General features: G+C 48.3%; 6 protein-coding genes across 6 annotated transcripts; 3 read left to right on the forward strand and 3 right to left on the reverse strand.

Annotated features, from left to right (window-relative positions):
* Nucleotides 1-338: 338 nt before the first annotated feature.
* On the reverse strand, nucleotides 339-2,640 carry N7518_002022 (Zn(II)2Cys6 transcription factor; the record flags this gene model as incomplete). Its single annotated transcript, XM_057182950.1, has 7 exons — nucleotides 339-705; nucleotides 757-939; nucleotides 989-1,596; nucleotides 1,666-1,746; nucleotides 1,800-2,113; nucleotides 2,166-2,443; nucleotides 2,492-2,640. 7 exons carry the CDS (start codon nucleotides 2,638-2,640, stop codon nucleotides 339-341), a joined length of 1,980 nt encoding a protein of 659 aa, XP_057044400.1.
* Nucleotides 2,641-3,148: 508 nt separating this feature from the next.
* Nucleotides 3,149-5,087, reverse strand: N7518_002023 (uncharacterized protein; the record flags this gene model as incomplete). The annotated part of the gene is made up of 3 exons (XM_057182951.1): nucleotides 3,149-4,242; nucleotides 4,305-4,940; nucleotides 5,003-5,087. 3 exons carry the CDS (start codon nucleotides 5,085-5,087, stop codon nucleotides 3,149-3,151), a joined length of 1,815 nt encoding a protein of 604 aa, XP_057044401.1.
* A 626-nt stretch (nucleotides 5,088-5,713) lies between these two features.
* Nucleotides 5,714-7,176, forward strand: N7518_002024 (uncharacterized protein; the record flags this gene model as incomplete). Its single annotated transcript, XM_057182952.1, has 2 exons — nucleotides 5,714-5,798; nucleotides 5,849-7,176. 2 exons carry the CDS (start codon nucleotides 5,714-5,716, stop codon nucleotides 7,174-7,176), a joined length of 1,413 nt encoding a protein of 470 aa, XP_057044402.1.
* A 1,005-nt stretch (nucleotides 7,177-8,181) lies between these two features.
* N7518_002025 (cytochrome P450) lies at nucleotides 8,182-9,977 on the forward strand (the record flags this gene model as incomplete). Its single annotated transcript, XM_057182953.1, has 3 exons — nucleotides 8,182-8,314; nucleotides 8,369-9,205; nucleotides 9,271-9,977. The coding sequence occupies 3 exons, from the start codon at nucleotides 8,182-8,184 to the stop codon at nucleotides 9,975-9,977; spliced, it is 1,677 nt and encodes a 558-aa protein (XP_057044403.1).
* A 554-nt stretch (nucleotides 9,978-10,531) lies between these two features.
* Nucleotides 10,532-13,160, reverse strand: N7518_002026 (RNA-processing protein PTA1; the record flags this gene model as incomplete). The annotated part of the gene is made up of 8 exons (XM_057182954.1): nucleotides 10,532-10,656; nucleotides 10,715-10,785; nucleotides 10,843-11,684; nucleotides 11,735-12,083; nucleotides 12,135-12,338; nucleotides 12,391-12,521; nucleotides 12,575-12,740; nucleotides 12,823-13,160. 8 exons carry the CDS (start codon nucleotides 13,158-13,160, stop codon nucleotides 10,532-10,534), a joined length of 2,226 nt encoding a protein of 741 aa, XP_057044404.1.
* A 548-nt stretch (nucleotides 13,161-13,708) lies between these two features.
* On the forward strand, nucleotides 13,709-14,159 carry N7518_002027 (uncharacterized protein; the record flags this gene model as incomplete). Its single annotated transcript, XM_057182955.1, has 3 exons — nucleotides 13,709-13,735; nucleotides 13,798-13,922; nucleotides 14,080-14,159. Exons 1-3 carry the CDS (start codon nucleotides 13,722-13,724, stop codon nucleotides 14,157-14,159), a joined length of 219 nt encoding a protein of 72 aa, XP_057044405.1. The 5' UTR covers nucleotides 13,709-13,721.
* Between the last annotated feature and the right edge of the window lie 144 nt (nucleotides 14,160-14,303).

Consider the following 14,303-nt stretch of genomic DNA (forward strand, 5'->3'; position numbering starts at 1 on the left):
GATCTATCATAAAAAGTATACATCCTTCCTGGGTCCTATGGGTTTTAAACTCTCAACGATGAAGCAGGCAGTTGATAAAGTAGCTAATAAGATGTGACAGGAGTGACTTATTTTAGTTAGGTGGTTACATACAAAATGCAGGTAGCTACTGTTCTGCTAATTTCTGGGTAGCGGTGGGAAGAACCGGGCAGGAGCGGTACCCAGTTAGGAAGGTGCACCTAATATTTCAGGCAAGGAGTGGTCTGATCCGGGTGGTCTGACCGAAGGGAAGTGGTGTGATCTATAGGGCGGGTGGAGGTATGAACACCCTCTCTCTCTCTATATATATTTCCAGAAGCCTAAGTTTGCATATTGTTGAGGGATTCCCAGAAATTGAAAATCGACACCTCATCCATCAACGCATCAATGGCATCTTCGCCGATTGTTATTCCTGCCATAGGATCCTCGGCCGGTACTTCTTGCGGTGGAGAAGATTCGGATGCCAACTGAGGGAGAGCTGTTTGAGGAGTATAGTTGGGGAAAATGTAACGGATGGCTTCGAGGAAGATACCTCGGAAGACCGAAGAGCAAGGGTGAGTGTGTTGCATCTGTTCCAAGACTATCATGCAGACCTCAATTTTGTTGAGACCCAGACGTCGGGAAACGGGATCCGGAGATTTGCAGTTGAGGAGGTGGACGTGCATTGCTGGGACCAACAGCGGTGCCCTAGAGTGATTGTCAGATAAGACATTATTTGCAGAAGAGTTGCGCACTCACGTCATAGAGCCTGAGAATCCCAACAGCTTCTCCTGTGCCAGACTATCAAGGATGGCATTGGTCTGTAGCGCAGCCATGTTGATCTGATTGCGGACGTGGGTTTGCCATGTGTCCTGGCGAGATACGGGCAACCCTTCTGGGTCTTTTGTTACGAACGGACGGTAAAAGGTGATTATGAATGCTCTTTTGGCCGTCAGAAGCAGTTAAGGGTGGATATGGCGTCAGCACTCACTGGTAATGGAGCTGCAAGTGATACAAGGAAAAGGTTGCAAGTGGACTTTGTCTTGTCTCCTGGTCTTCGGGAATTTGGAAGCGCAAAATCTTTTGCTCAAGGGCTTCAACCTGTTGGAAAGACGAACTGGCTCCAAAGGGTTGGTAGCATAAGGTGAGAGTCTCCCCTAGAAGCTGAGTGAGTTGAATCATTGTCACCCAATAGTCTGCTAGCTGCGGTAGGTCCTTCGGGATATATGCTGCTGATATAGATTCGGGTAAGCCGACAAGATCACCCAACATATCATCCGCAGATGGCGGTACAGTGTTACAGTCATTCATGTTGATCCTCAATGGACGACCCATCGTGAGGCTTAGCCAACGGTCTCGAAAGAAGCAGATCCACCAAAGACGGCGCCAAAGACGCTGTTGTTGCCCAGTGATCGGTGAATTAGCACAGACCGAAGCGGAAAAACGATGCAGACCCATTGTTTGGCAAAGGCTAATGGCAATACCAAGCCAAAACCACGGTTGAGTGTAGGTATCAGCCTCGGAGTGGTAAAATCCCATGAGAAGTGCTGATTGAAGGAGCACTGTGTTGTCTGTCTCACCCCCATTATGATGCAGGCACTAAGAGCAGGCCATTAGCAAGCATAACTCGGAAATAGAAAGAATGCTAGCTTGCTAGCTTGCGCTTACCTTTGCACGAGCGTACATAGATTCCTTCATCTCTTTCCTAGACGAAAAGCCCTCTGATTTCCAAGTATCGGCCGGAAGATGCTATATGCCGCATTAGCTAGACTGCAGTTCTACTCGGAGGAGATAGGCTTTACGTTCGCTGCAGCATAGAAAATGCTCCATAGTAATATCAGATTGTATGGTTGTCCATCTCCACTGGGATAGAGGTGTGGAAGTGTCGTAGCGTCGACCACCGGCATGATGGGATGCACATGATGAAAGTATGCCCGGAGAAGTTGATCGCATATCTCTTTTCGGGGCATATTGAAGCATCCTTTGTACTGCAGGTATGCTTTATCCTCGGAAGATAGCGAAACGGATGTTTTGGAAGTGAGCAGGATATGCCTTGGTGCAGGTTGCTGTGAAGGCGAGCAGGCATCGAAGATGGCGCCAAACCCAGGCACATCACCTTCAGTTCCAGGTTAGCTTTGGGTGAAAACACTCGCGCGGTGACTACATACCTGTGTAGAATGGCGCTTGGCCAGGTTTGTAGTTGTTTTTCCGGAGGACTTTGGTTGCAATTTCAACGCCAGTCTGTTCTTCATCATGACTCCGAGAATAATCCGGGGGATTAGAGACACTCCTTATCCCAACCAGCTCAGGGCGATCTTTATGCGCAGGCGGTGCAGTTGGGAATGCATCAAGTGGGAGTGAAGACTGTGATATCAATCCATTAGAACCTGCGCTAGGTGGGCTGTTAATGACAGACGCGGTTCGACGCGTGTGCCTTTCGCGTATGCTATATCTGTCAGCGATAAGCTTCTACCAAATCGAAAGAAAACTTCACGTTTGGGTCTTCGTCGGCGGAACACTACATTCTCTGCCATCTTGCGTACAACCTATACACGGGATACCGGTAACCGTCACGCTACAGCGGACTTTGCGCTGACGGCAATTCTGACAAGCAGCGGCCGATCTATAGCGGCGTGTAGACATGGCGAAGCCAAGTATTGATCTATCGGTCTGCCGAGAAGGTCGGGTCGCCGAATTGTTGTCAATTAAAAATGATCCGAGGTAGCCGAGATCCGTTTCTTCCCGGGAGTTCCGAGGTAAGTTTTTCCCAAGAATTATGAATTGACCCTGAGAGAGGGAAAAGGGGCTGTATTTACTATGAAAAGGACAGAAGAACAGAGAAGAAAGGAAGAGGAGATAGAATTAAAAAGATGAGAGATATATCTTCAGAGACTTGTTAGTTATACAGGATGCCTGAGGAATCGTGGCCTAGGCAAATTTTTCACAATAATCTTTAATGAGGGAAAGAAAACCTGTTGCATTCGCTAGCTAAGAGAGAGTGAAGTCCAGGTTGGGAAGTAAGGTCCTATCTACCTGAAGCAAACAACGGTCTCAACAATCTTCAAACAACATATATTCAAGTTGAACGCAAAAAGTATCTATATACCCTCTATATACCCTCTATAAACTTCTATAGTACATCAGATCAGATTTACACAAGAGCAATTCCAGTAAAGGCCCGGTCATCATTGGAGTAAATCTTCTCCTTGTTGTTGCCATCCATATCGGTCCGGTAGATAGATCCGCCCAGGTCAGTAAGATAGATCTGAGAATTGGCGGGATCCAAGATCAAACCGATTGCCTCGTTCAGATTTCTGGTGATGACATCATATCCCAGAGCGGAGCTAGCTGGCAGAAGGAGACCTTGTTCACTCAACTGAGCTTTGTTCAGTGAGTTGCCGATCGGGAGTTCACCACGATCGGTCCAGTAAAGTGTGTGAGTGGCTTCGTGCACCTCGAGATCAATCGGCTCGGGGAGATCAGCCAGAACAACCTGGACATCACTTCGAGCATCTGGTGACTCGCCCTCAGGGGTTGTGATATTGGCGCAGAAGATCCGGCCTTTGCCAGCCTTCGAGGGTCCTTTCTGGGTCCAATAGAATTTACCATAATTTGGCACCACAGCAATTCCGACGCACCAGTCGGAGATGCGGTGCTGTGGGTTCGCTTCACCGCCGGTGTTATCAATCAAAACCTCGAGATTGGAGCCGTCGTAGGCACAACGGTAGACGCGGCAGCCTTCACGGTCACAGAAATAGACAGTTTTCGCCTCGGAATGGAGAACTATTTGTTTCGGTGTATTGATAGTTCCTGGGGCAATGAGTGTTTTGATGTCGGTTCCATCCACGTTTGCGGAGTAAACGCCTCCGTCGAACTTTCCTGGAGCGCCCATGCAAGTCCAGAACATGCGGCCAGAGATCGGGTCTATGATGAGCCCATCAGGCAAGGATTGGTCCTTGAGAACCACGTTCTTTAGCGTGCCGTCTGCGGCAAAGCGAACGATCTCTCCTGATGTCACGCCGGGTTTGATGGCTGACAGTCCAATGTCCAACACTAAAAGGTCGGGAGTCTTTAGAGTAGAAGTCGACTCGCTAGCAGGATAGAGGCCACCCTTCGAGCACTTTGTTCCCAGTTTGCCCTGGTCCAGGTAATTGGCCTTCAAAAAGTCGACCGTCTTCTCGGGGGAGAGCCCACGTTCCTGCACATAATGACTCTCAATGAAGGCGACGGTGTCTAGGCCAACATCTAGGCAATTTATGTTAGCGAACAACTTCCCACAAAACTAGGGAGACGAGTGAAGGACTTACTGTCCATTGTCCGGCAGGGAAGACTCTTTCCCTTGATGAACAATTCATTCCACATCGAATCAATCTCCTCGGGAACTGAAACACCCTCAGCCAAGATAGTCATGACCTCCCGCTTCACAGCAGCCCACAGCCGATTGAAGATGAACCCAGTGGACTCCTTTCGTGCGACATATGGACTTGTGGCGGCTTCCTTGGAGCGCTCGACCATGAAAGGGAAGATCTCTGGGGCAGTGTGTCCATCGGTCATGAGCTCCACAATCATACACGACGGCGGCATATAATAATGCATGTTCAGAACACGCTTCTTGGTGGCATCCGAGATCTGACTGATTATCTCAGAAGATTTGTATGAGGATGAGTTGGAAGCCAGGATGCAGTCCTCCGGGGTGAGGGCCTCCAATTCAGCGAAAGTGGAGATCTTGAGTTCGAGCTTCTCGGGAACAGCTTCAATCACAAGCCAGGCGTTTTCAACGGCTTTCTTCATGTCTTCGAAGGCTTCAAAGGATCCGGGGATTTGCTTGGTTTTGGCGGCGTAGGATTGGACATTTTCCTGAATGTATGCAATTCCGTCTGCTCGCTGCTGCGAGCTAGGGTCTCGAATTCGAACATCGTAGCCGGCTGAAGCCCAGATACAACCTGATAGCCGAAATCTGTCAGCACTTCTATCCATTGAATAACACGCGGGATGGGATACAGACCAATTCGGCGGCCGAGTACGCCGGCACCCAGAATGGTGACTGGGCGGTTGCGGTAGTTACTCGGAGGTACCCAGTGTGATGCCATGCTGCGACGCAAAGTGTTCATCAAGTGTAAAGTGTAAAGTGTAAAATGTCAAGTGCCAAGTATACAGGGTAAAGTGTAAAGTGTAAAGTAGCCTAGTTGGTATCTTCAATCCCAGTGGCGGATGGGTTCCTTATATGCCCTATCGTTGCCGCCATTGTCACTTTGCCATCTTGTACCACCCTCGGAATACCAGTATCCACTATCCCGACCGAAAGGAAGATCAAGGGGACATCGGCCCCGCCAGCAGGCCGAGGATCGGTATCCTAATTCGATCCTCGGAAACTCCCGGGCCGTGGAAATATGATGAACAAGGAAATTCTTCATCAAAAGAGGATTTATGCAGGTGGATCTACTAATCCCACATTAAGGCAATGCTTAGTGTGTGTGGACCAAGTCGATCTCTTTGTTGAGATCCACTATGTTATGGAGGGCGATCCCGAGGTAGTTTACCTCGGAACCCATATAGAATCCCCTGGGGGTTAATGTTAATTAGAAATTTTTGATAGGATAGAAAAGAATAAATGGCGCGTATGGTTCCTCTAAGACTACAATATAAAGCATTTGCCTCTAGTTCATTATCGCGCTGAAAGCACAACCGTCATTGATATTGCATCCTTCCATACAAAATGGCATCTTTGAAACAATTCGAGGCGAGCGAAGTAGCAGCTCACAACACAAAAAACGTTCTTTTTGTCATCATTCATGGAAAAGGTAATCTTTCCCTCCTTGAGCTACCTTGTTCAATCTTCTAACATACCCAGTGTACGACATCACAGACTATGTGCGAGACCATCCCGGTGGTGCGGATTTGTTGGTAGATGTCGCCGGCACAGATGCAACAGTTGCGTTTGAGGATGTCGGTCACTCAGAGGATGCATCTGAGATTCTGGACACATACTTGGTCGGCAATGTCAAGGATGCGCACGAATTTGGCCCACCCAAAAAGGTGGTTCGTGTAATCAAGCCAATCTCTTCCGTTGCGGAGACACCTAAGAAGTCATCAATCACCCTCAAAACCGCGAGCACAATTACTGCCACATTTGCTGCAACTGCACTGGTTTACGTCTGTTCGAAGAATCACCGAACCCTGGCCGACTTCTGCACTAAGCACTCCCCGGCGTCCCCACGGATCTCCGAGGTGCGTGTTCCATTCGGAAACATTCTGCATGGTGGATTCTTCAGTGGATTCACTGCTGCCACTCTGGCTTGCGCGACTATTGGCGGTGTTATCGGAAACCAACTCTCAAAGTTCACCAAAGTCGACTCTGGTTTCACCAAGTACCCTCCCCACATGAAAGCATCGACAATCAAGAAGCAAGACCCGCATCTTGTGAAGGGCTTCCTAGAGCCCAAAGTCTACAAAAAACTCCCGCTCGTCCAGAAAGATCAACTTTCGCCCAATGTGTACCGCTTCGTATTTCAATTGGCCAATCCACGGGATGTGATTGGACTCCCAATCGGCCAGCATGTTGCTATCAAAGCCATGGTCAACGGGGCCGCTGTCTCAAGATCTTATACTCCGACATCCAATAACCTGGATCTTGGAAAACTGGAGCTAGTCATCAAATGCTACCCAGATGGCATTCTCACAGGCCAATACCTTGAGTCCTTAGAAGTCGGCGACAAAGTGGAATTCCGGGGCCCGAAAGGCGGGATGAAATATCACAGTGGTCTCTGCAAGAAAATTGGTATGATTGCCGGTGGAACCGGAATCACCCCGATGTACCAACTTATCCGGGCGATTTGTGAGGATGATCGTGATACGACTGAAATCAGTCTGATCTACGCCAACCGGACCGAAGAGGATATTCTTCTTCGTCGGGAATTGGAAGCCTTTGCGCGAGGATATCCCAAGAACTTCAAGCTCTGGTACATGCTTGACCATCCCGATGAGAATTGGAAATACGGCAAGGGATACGTTACCGCAGAAGTCATGGCTGCTAGATTGCCTGGTCCAGCATCTGATACTAAGATCATGCTTTGTGGACCACCAGGTATGGTGAATGCTTCAAAGAAGAGTTTGGTGGCTGCGGGCTTCACAGCTCCTAGTGCTGTCGGAAAGATGACCGATCAGATCTTCTGCTTCTAGCCCCGGAGAGTGGTTTGATTACATAATCTCTCTGTTTGTTTCATGTTTATAGTTAGATGTTGTATATTAGAGTTAGAGGAACTTAGAGCTGTTTGTGAATTCAATATGTTTCTATTTTGATATATTTTTGAAAATGCTTCATCTTAACTTATGTATATAAGTCGTAGATTACTACTTGTAGCCTTATTCGATTATCCCACAGGCCATAGCCGCCAAGTTCTTCTTTCATCGATATATTTGCTTCATACACCATGTCCCTTGTCATACATAGGAAATTCCTTTGTACAGTTTATGATTTTTACTTATATTGCGGAGTGTGACATGTCTACTTCGTAATATTATCCATTGTCCTTTAAATTGTAAGGAAAATCTCTGAACAATTACATATAGAAAGCACTCTTGAGAAAAAGCATCAAAGCAAGACATCGGAGTGTTAGGACATGTAACATCCATCCCTTCCAAGTATAGCCAGGTGTCACATACGTGGCCACCTGCTCTTGTATTTCTTCGTTCTAGACCTTTCGAGAGGTCTGTACTTAGAGTGGAGTCGGAATAGAGAATAATATCATTTCGGGATCACATCCTCATATCGAAATGTTCCGTGGGATCCTGTGCCTTCTGTAGCTGGTTTGGATTCCGAAAGCTACTGAATAGGGGTATATTCTGCTTAGATCCACAGTTGACAGCTACCTAGTTACCTATGTTGTCCATACGTTCCGAAGATGAGTAATGTCTGGTTTACAGACGGAGTATTGAAAATAGATAAACTATATTGAGCTAAATGTATTTTGCAGATCACCGAGGAACCAGGCCGTTCCGAGGTACACGGGAGACATCCGAGATAGAACAGAGCCCAATCGGAAAAGTCCATTTAGACCCACAACCCGAGGAAATAAATTACCGATCTATGAAACGGCCGGGATCTGTCGTGATGACCATTGTGCAGTTGATATATAAGTTTAGGGTCCTGGATTGAACTGGCTAGACAACAAGCACTCAATCACAATGTCTGCAAAGCAATTTTATCTCCTTGGAGAGCCAGTCTCCTCCGCCAAGAACATCGATGTCGACCCGAAAAGTGATTTGGGTGGACTCAAGGATTTGATTGCAGCTCACTTCGCAATCGTTGAGCCAAATGGTAAGTTTGAAGAACTTATTCTGATTTCAGGTGGTAATGACTGACGCGTGATAGGCATCGGTTTCGAAGCTCAAGACTCCCAGCTGAGCGAAGTCTCGGAGATCACTTCAGCCACCACTCCCATCGCCGTCACCATCGATGGACAAGCGGTCCGTGATCCTCCTGGCCCGAAGGGTCTCCCCTATGTCGGAAATTTCTTCGAAGTCTACCCAGACCATCTTGGAAACCACCAGCGTCTCTTCGAACAGTACGGACCGGTCATCAAGACAGTCAATCTGGGCCGCACGACTTATCAAACCAATGACCCCGCTATCTCCGCGATCGTTTTTGCCGAATCTGATTTTTTCACAAAGAAGATTAATGAGGCCCATCCACTCTATCCTCTAAAGCAGCCTAGCGCTGGTGTTTTCCTTGGAGATACGGATACTCCCGAGTGGAGAGTCGCCCACAAGTTTTTACCGCCAGCTCTCGGCCCGAAGGCCGTTCGTCACTATGCACCAACAATGCAGAAGACAGTGGAGGATGCCCTCAATGTTTTCGATAAATTTGATGAGCAGGGTGAAGCCTGGAATGTGTATCAGTATATGCTGAAGCTCGGAGCTCAAGCAGTGGGCAAGCTCACGCTTGGCTTGGATTTCCACCACTTTGACTCTCCGGACGCGAATTTGCATGAGATGGTGCATTTGATTGCTGAACTTCTTTCTCTCAATAAGAAAGTCGCATCCAAGGGAGATTGGTATGGTAAACTGCCATTCGGTGATCCACAGCGGCTCCGAACAATCAAAGACAGAATTGCAAAGATGGTGGAGGAATCCATTCAGAAAGCTGCACGTGGTGGTGTTGAAGACCTACCGCTTCAAGATGCAGCGCTGACAGCGTCTAACATGGTCGGTAAGTGGCTATCATATATCACTGAATCCCCTACTTATATCCATGGATGCTAATAAACGCTTCAGACTATGCCATCCGTGCAACCGACAATAAAGGTGAAAAGCTACCCCAGGAAAGCTTGATTTGGGCTCTCGTCGTCGCAACCGCAGCCGGCTTCACGACGACCAGTTCACTTCTTTCCTGGCTCATTTACGGCCTTGTCACGTACCCAGGAATGCAAGACAGGCTACTCCAAGAACTCGTTGACAATGGCATCGACGAAAACACCGAGATCACAGCAGACGTTACAGAACGTCTCGATTTCCTCGATAAGTACATCAAGGAGACCCAGCGTCGCCACAACCCGAGTTTCCAACCGGGACGAACCGCTAAGGTCGACCTCGTGCTTCCGGGAGGGTACAAGCTCGCCAAGGACTCGGTTATTCTCCCGGCGCTGCACCACATCCACAACAACCCCGACCTGTGGGATAATCCTTACCAGTTCAACCCTGATCGCTGGGACACCGAGGCGGTCAAGAACAGACATAAGGCTGCGTATATTCCATTCGCCACCGGCCCGCGTATGTGCATTGGGTTCAACTTTGCCTTGCAGGAAGTTAAGGTTTTCCTCCCCAAGCTCATCTTCCGGTACAAGTTCACTCGGGAGGGCAATGACCCCATCGAGTATGACCCCATGTTCCAGTTGATTCGCCCCAATAACCTCTATGTTCGTGCGGAGAAGAGGGTGAAATGGCCTCCTAAGACGGAGACATTGGCAACAGCGGATGTTTGAGGGCATCCCAGCATAGATGATAGATGTTTAAGTAACAGGCTTAGGCAACAGCAATTGGTTTGAGAATAGAATGTATATGAGAATAGAGAATGTATATATTATTTCGTTTATAACAAAGAACTTCCCGTCTAGCAAAGCAAAGGTTTTTCTTGAGATGTATAAGGGCGATTCCATCGGAAATTGTATTTGACTGGAAAATAGTATACTCGTGGCAGACGGTCTTTGCAAGATGAAGCATAGCTACCAATGACTGCATAAGACTCAATGTCTTGACAAAATGCAGTGAAGCTATAAACGGATATTCATTCTCTCAAAAGACAAAGTGAGGGATATGGAGGCACCGTAAATGTCACATATTCAAAGACTAAATCCGTAAGATGGATACACTAGAAGAGAGGTATAATGAAACGGGGACTAAAAGGCACCAAACCGAAGGCATGTGCAATATAGATAAAAATGCCCGAAGAATCCCACCTGGCATTCAAATTGCAGAAAAATGAAGATCTCATCTCATGTCATCATCTTCTTTTCATCGAATAGTACAAATGACAAGATTATGGATCTGAAGTAGTAGGCTTTGACTCAGATGATTCTGGTGGGTCATTTGCTGGCTTCAGCACTGTGCTTTGCGGGCGCCACTTGGTGAGGACCTTGCCGGCAGCAGGTCGGGATTCCTCGTCTGTTCGCATGTTAGATATATATATTATCAGTGGATATTAGGGAGGGGGTATATTTACAAGTCTGGTAGACATCCTCTACTGTGTTCAAGCACATCTCTCGTGCTGGAGGTCGGAACATAATCAGGTACCTAAAAGGAAGTCAGCAAGGGAGTTCATGATAGTGGAAAAAGTGGACGATGACATACATCAATGATTGAACGCAAAGGTTCACACGTTCCGGATCTTTGGCCAAGCTGGCCACCCGCTGAGTGATAGGAATTGTGATCTCAGGGACTTCACTGAGAAAGCGGACCAGCACCTTGATATCTCGAGAGTCCAAATAAGCTAGGAAACCATCCAAAAGTCGGGTGGCCCAGGTATCGTAGTTAAGAGCTACAGTCGGCTCCGAGTCTTCCTCGGTGTCATCCCGTTGATTGGCAGCACTCTTCATTTGAATTCGGTCATTATACCACTCTTCATTGAGCCAGATAATGGCAATGTTAAGTCGTCCTCGGAAATCTTCCAAGATGAACCGATAGAGCGTTTCGCGGATCGAGTCGGCAATAGTTGTTTGCCTACGTACGGCGTCTCCCTTGGTTGGCTGGTCATTTTCGAGACCGGCAGGTGCCCGTGTAGCCAGCCGAGCAAGAAGAACAGACCATGCGTCCCGGTCAAATGTACTCCCTGCTAATCTAGCGAAACCGAGCTTTTGTTGGCTTTGACCCTTGGCAGGCGCAGGCGATGTTTCGGCTGCGTTCAACATTCCGAACACACGCGCAACAGCACTCCGTCCGATTTCTCCAGCCTCTTCTTCGCTCAATGGAGGTGGCTGTGGCAGGACAAAGGGACCCAAAGAGACCAATTCTGGTTGTAGATCTGCTACCTCCGCCGCAACAGCACTGGCCTCTTCTGAAATAACAGATGCTACGTCCATGGGCTGGTATTCAGGCTCATAGTCATCATCCTCATCTTGGGCTGCTGCTCTCTGTTGTAGCTGCCGTTGCAAGTTTTGATCCTTTGTGATTGTCTGATATCGAGTACGAACAGCCTAGGTCATGTCAGCAAAGAATAAAGCTTCACTCCTATGAAGGTACTTACATCGACAGCTTGTGCAAGTGTTGAATCATGTACTTGCGACAAGAGCGGTACAACAATCTTGAGGACTAGATCAATTGGCAGCTGTTTTACGTCGAAGGAGGAAAGTCCGGTGTCCTCGGTCAAGGTGAAGAGTCGGTCAAAGCTTGCAGGCCCCGGTGCCATTGGAGGAATCTTGAGCATCGGGGGAGGCAAAGCATTGAGACGCGCCCTCTTAGCGTTGTCAAGACCGTCGGTAGGTTCATTTGGCAATCCACGTTTCCGCGAAGCGTCGTCAGTGGCCTCAAGTCGTGATTGCATTAGACGTTCAATGTACATTTGCATCCGACCCGCTAAGGGGTGGTTCGGGTTCCTATGATAGTCAGGTCAAACCACATCTTTCGCAGCCAGGATGACAACATACTTTTTCAAGATATTGATAAGCAGAGCTCGAGCTGTGCGCTCCATGGACTTGACGCTGACGCGAATTGTTGGAGTAAACGGCGCGTGGACGTGTTTCGCGGGATAAAACTCCAAAATTGTGTTAATTATCTTGTTTGCTACGGACTGACGTGTCCGGATGAGAGGGGCGAGGCAGTTTAATGTCGCATTCACAAGAAGAGCATCACTGGTTTGTGTTAGCATCTTGATGAACTCGTAAAATAAATTGATCCTCATACCTAGTCTCTTCTTGGAAAACGCCGAGCAGTCGATCGAGAAGACCTGAGGATTCCGCTTCCAGGTTCGGTATTGACAGAACAGCATGGTTCCGGGGAACAACGGCCAAAGACGTCTCGTTCTGGTCCGGTCGCTGATTGAAGTTAGTATCGACACATCCAAGTCTGTATAACTCGCCAAGCATACCCTGGGGTCCGAGATCAATCCAGGCGTCTGAACCTGGACCACACGCTGGATGAACTTGGCACAGCAAAGCTTAACCGGGCATGGAAACGACTCCATTCTCCTAAGTATATCTTGCTTAATGGCAGTCATTGTCTCCCATGACTTGCTATCCTGTGGATGGTTCACTCTGTGTATTGTTAGCCCTGCACGAGGTTTACGTTTGTAACGCGCTCGTGCGTCGCAGCCACGAAAGATTGGGAATAACCTACACATGTCTGAAGACAAGAGGATACAAGCTAGCTGAAGTCTGTACCAAGCTCTGTAGGACTGTCGTGTCTGTTTCCGGCAACTCTAGAATCTCGCGGATTGTCTGTAGGACATTCGGTGCCAGCTGCTCCTTCTGCGCAACAGCTAACATTGGGCTAGCAAAGGTTTCTGCCAGGAAGTTTGCACCCCATCTTCGCAATTCCAACCGTGTACTAGCTCCGACGATGGGAAGGATACCGTTGACGATCTGCGGGTAGAAGGCGGCGTCGCCGAGAACGAGACTGCGGGCAGCATTGAGCTGGGCGACCTGGTCGATGACATTGTCCATGGGCTGAGCCATTCTAGCTCTAATGAGGAGGTATCCGGTACGCGACGGACGTGTCGGATTCGAGTTGGTAGACTAGGTGTTGGGGGAAGGGAGGACGTTGATGGGTGGATGGAGAACACGGATGCAGTTGCAAAAGCAACGCGCATAAGCTTGGTTTGCGATCTCAGAACTAGGAAATAGCGGCAAAATAACTCCGAAGTTGGAGAGTGTTAGTGGTTATGCGATGGGTGCTGAAGGAAGGGCGATTGGGAAGTGAAGTTGATGGTCGTCAAAGATGCGACAAAAGCTGCGAGGCCTCAAAAGGGCGGCTAACAAAGCCTCCGATGTATGTGAGCTCCGTATCTCTACATAAACTTGATGCACTGAGCTCAAAGTCTCTGTATGCTTCAATTGCTCGGAATTTAATACAGCCAGTGTCTCAATTACAATCAAAAGGCTCGATCTAATCTCAATAGAAACATCTAAACTCGCATCACGTTGTCTGGGCCTCCAACGCCAAGACTTTTCCTCCGGGTCTGCCTTATACCCTCAACTTTCTTGTCTCTCACGTCTCTCTTAACAAACATTCCCACCATGGCTACCGGAATGTATGTATAGTCTCTATAGACTCAGAGAGGTCTCGTCTTGCTAACATCATGCTCTGTGCCAGCTTCAACTCTACCTACTACGGCAAGGACTACCGGGCCGGTGCCGCCCTCCTGCGCGCCCGCCGCCCATATCTGTTTAAGAATACCCTCACAGGCTTCGGACTGTTCGCATTTACAATTGCAGTCTGTGAGTAAACCCTGTGTCCGATACCGATGTTGTTCCGCTTCAGCGCTGCTTTATCTCCGAACCGCAGACGATCATGCCACCAGGACTTGGCCGCTGAGAAGCGGGCTCGGTATCTACAAGAGACAGGATCCCATGCTAATACGGCTTCTATTTTCAGATACATACACCCTCAAGGCTGTCGGCCAAGAAGACTTTGCCGATGTCAAGGTCCCCGATGCCCCCGCGGACAAGAAATGAAGCACACCCAACATACCGGTACTTGGGGATCGGTTAACGCTGCCATCGGGGTTTTGGAGTCTTCAGGGAGACCTTTTTTTCAGATCTGTAGGATTAGCGATAATATCAGCATTTGTGCTGCCGTGCACAGAAGGAATTTGGAAT

This window comes from Penicillium psychrosexuale, assembly GCF_028828465.1.
Source record: "Penicillium psychrosexuale strain IBT 29551 chromosome Unknown utg000002l, whole genome shotgun sequence".
NCBI lineage: Eukaryota > Fungi > Ascomycota > Eurotiomycetes > Eurotiales > Aspergillaceae > Penicillium > Penicillium psychrosexuale.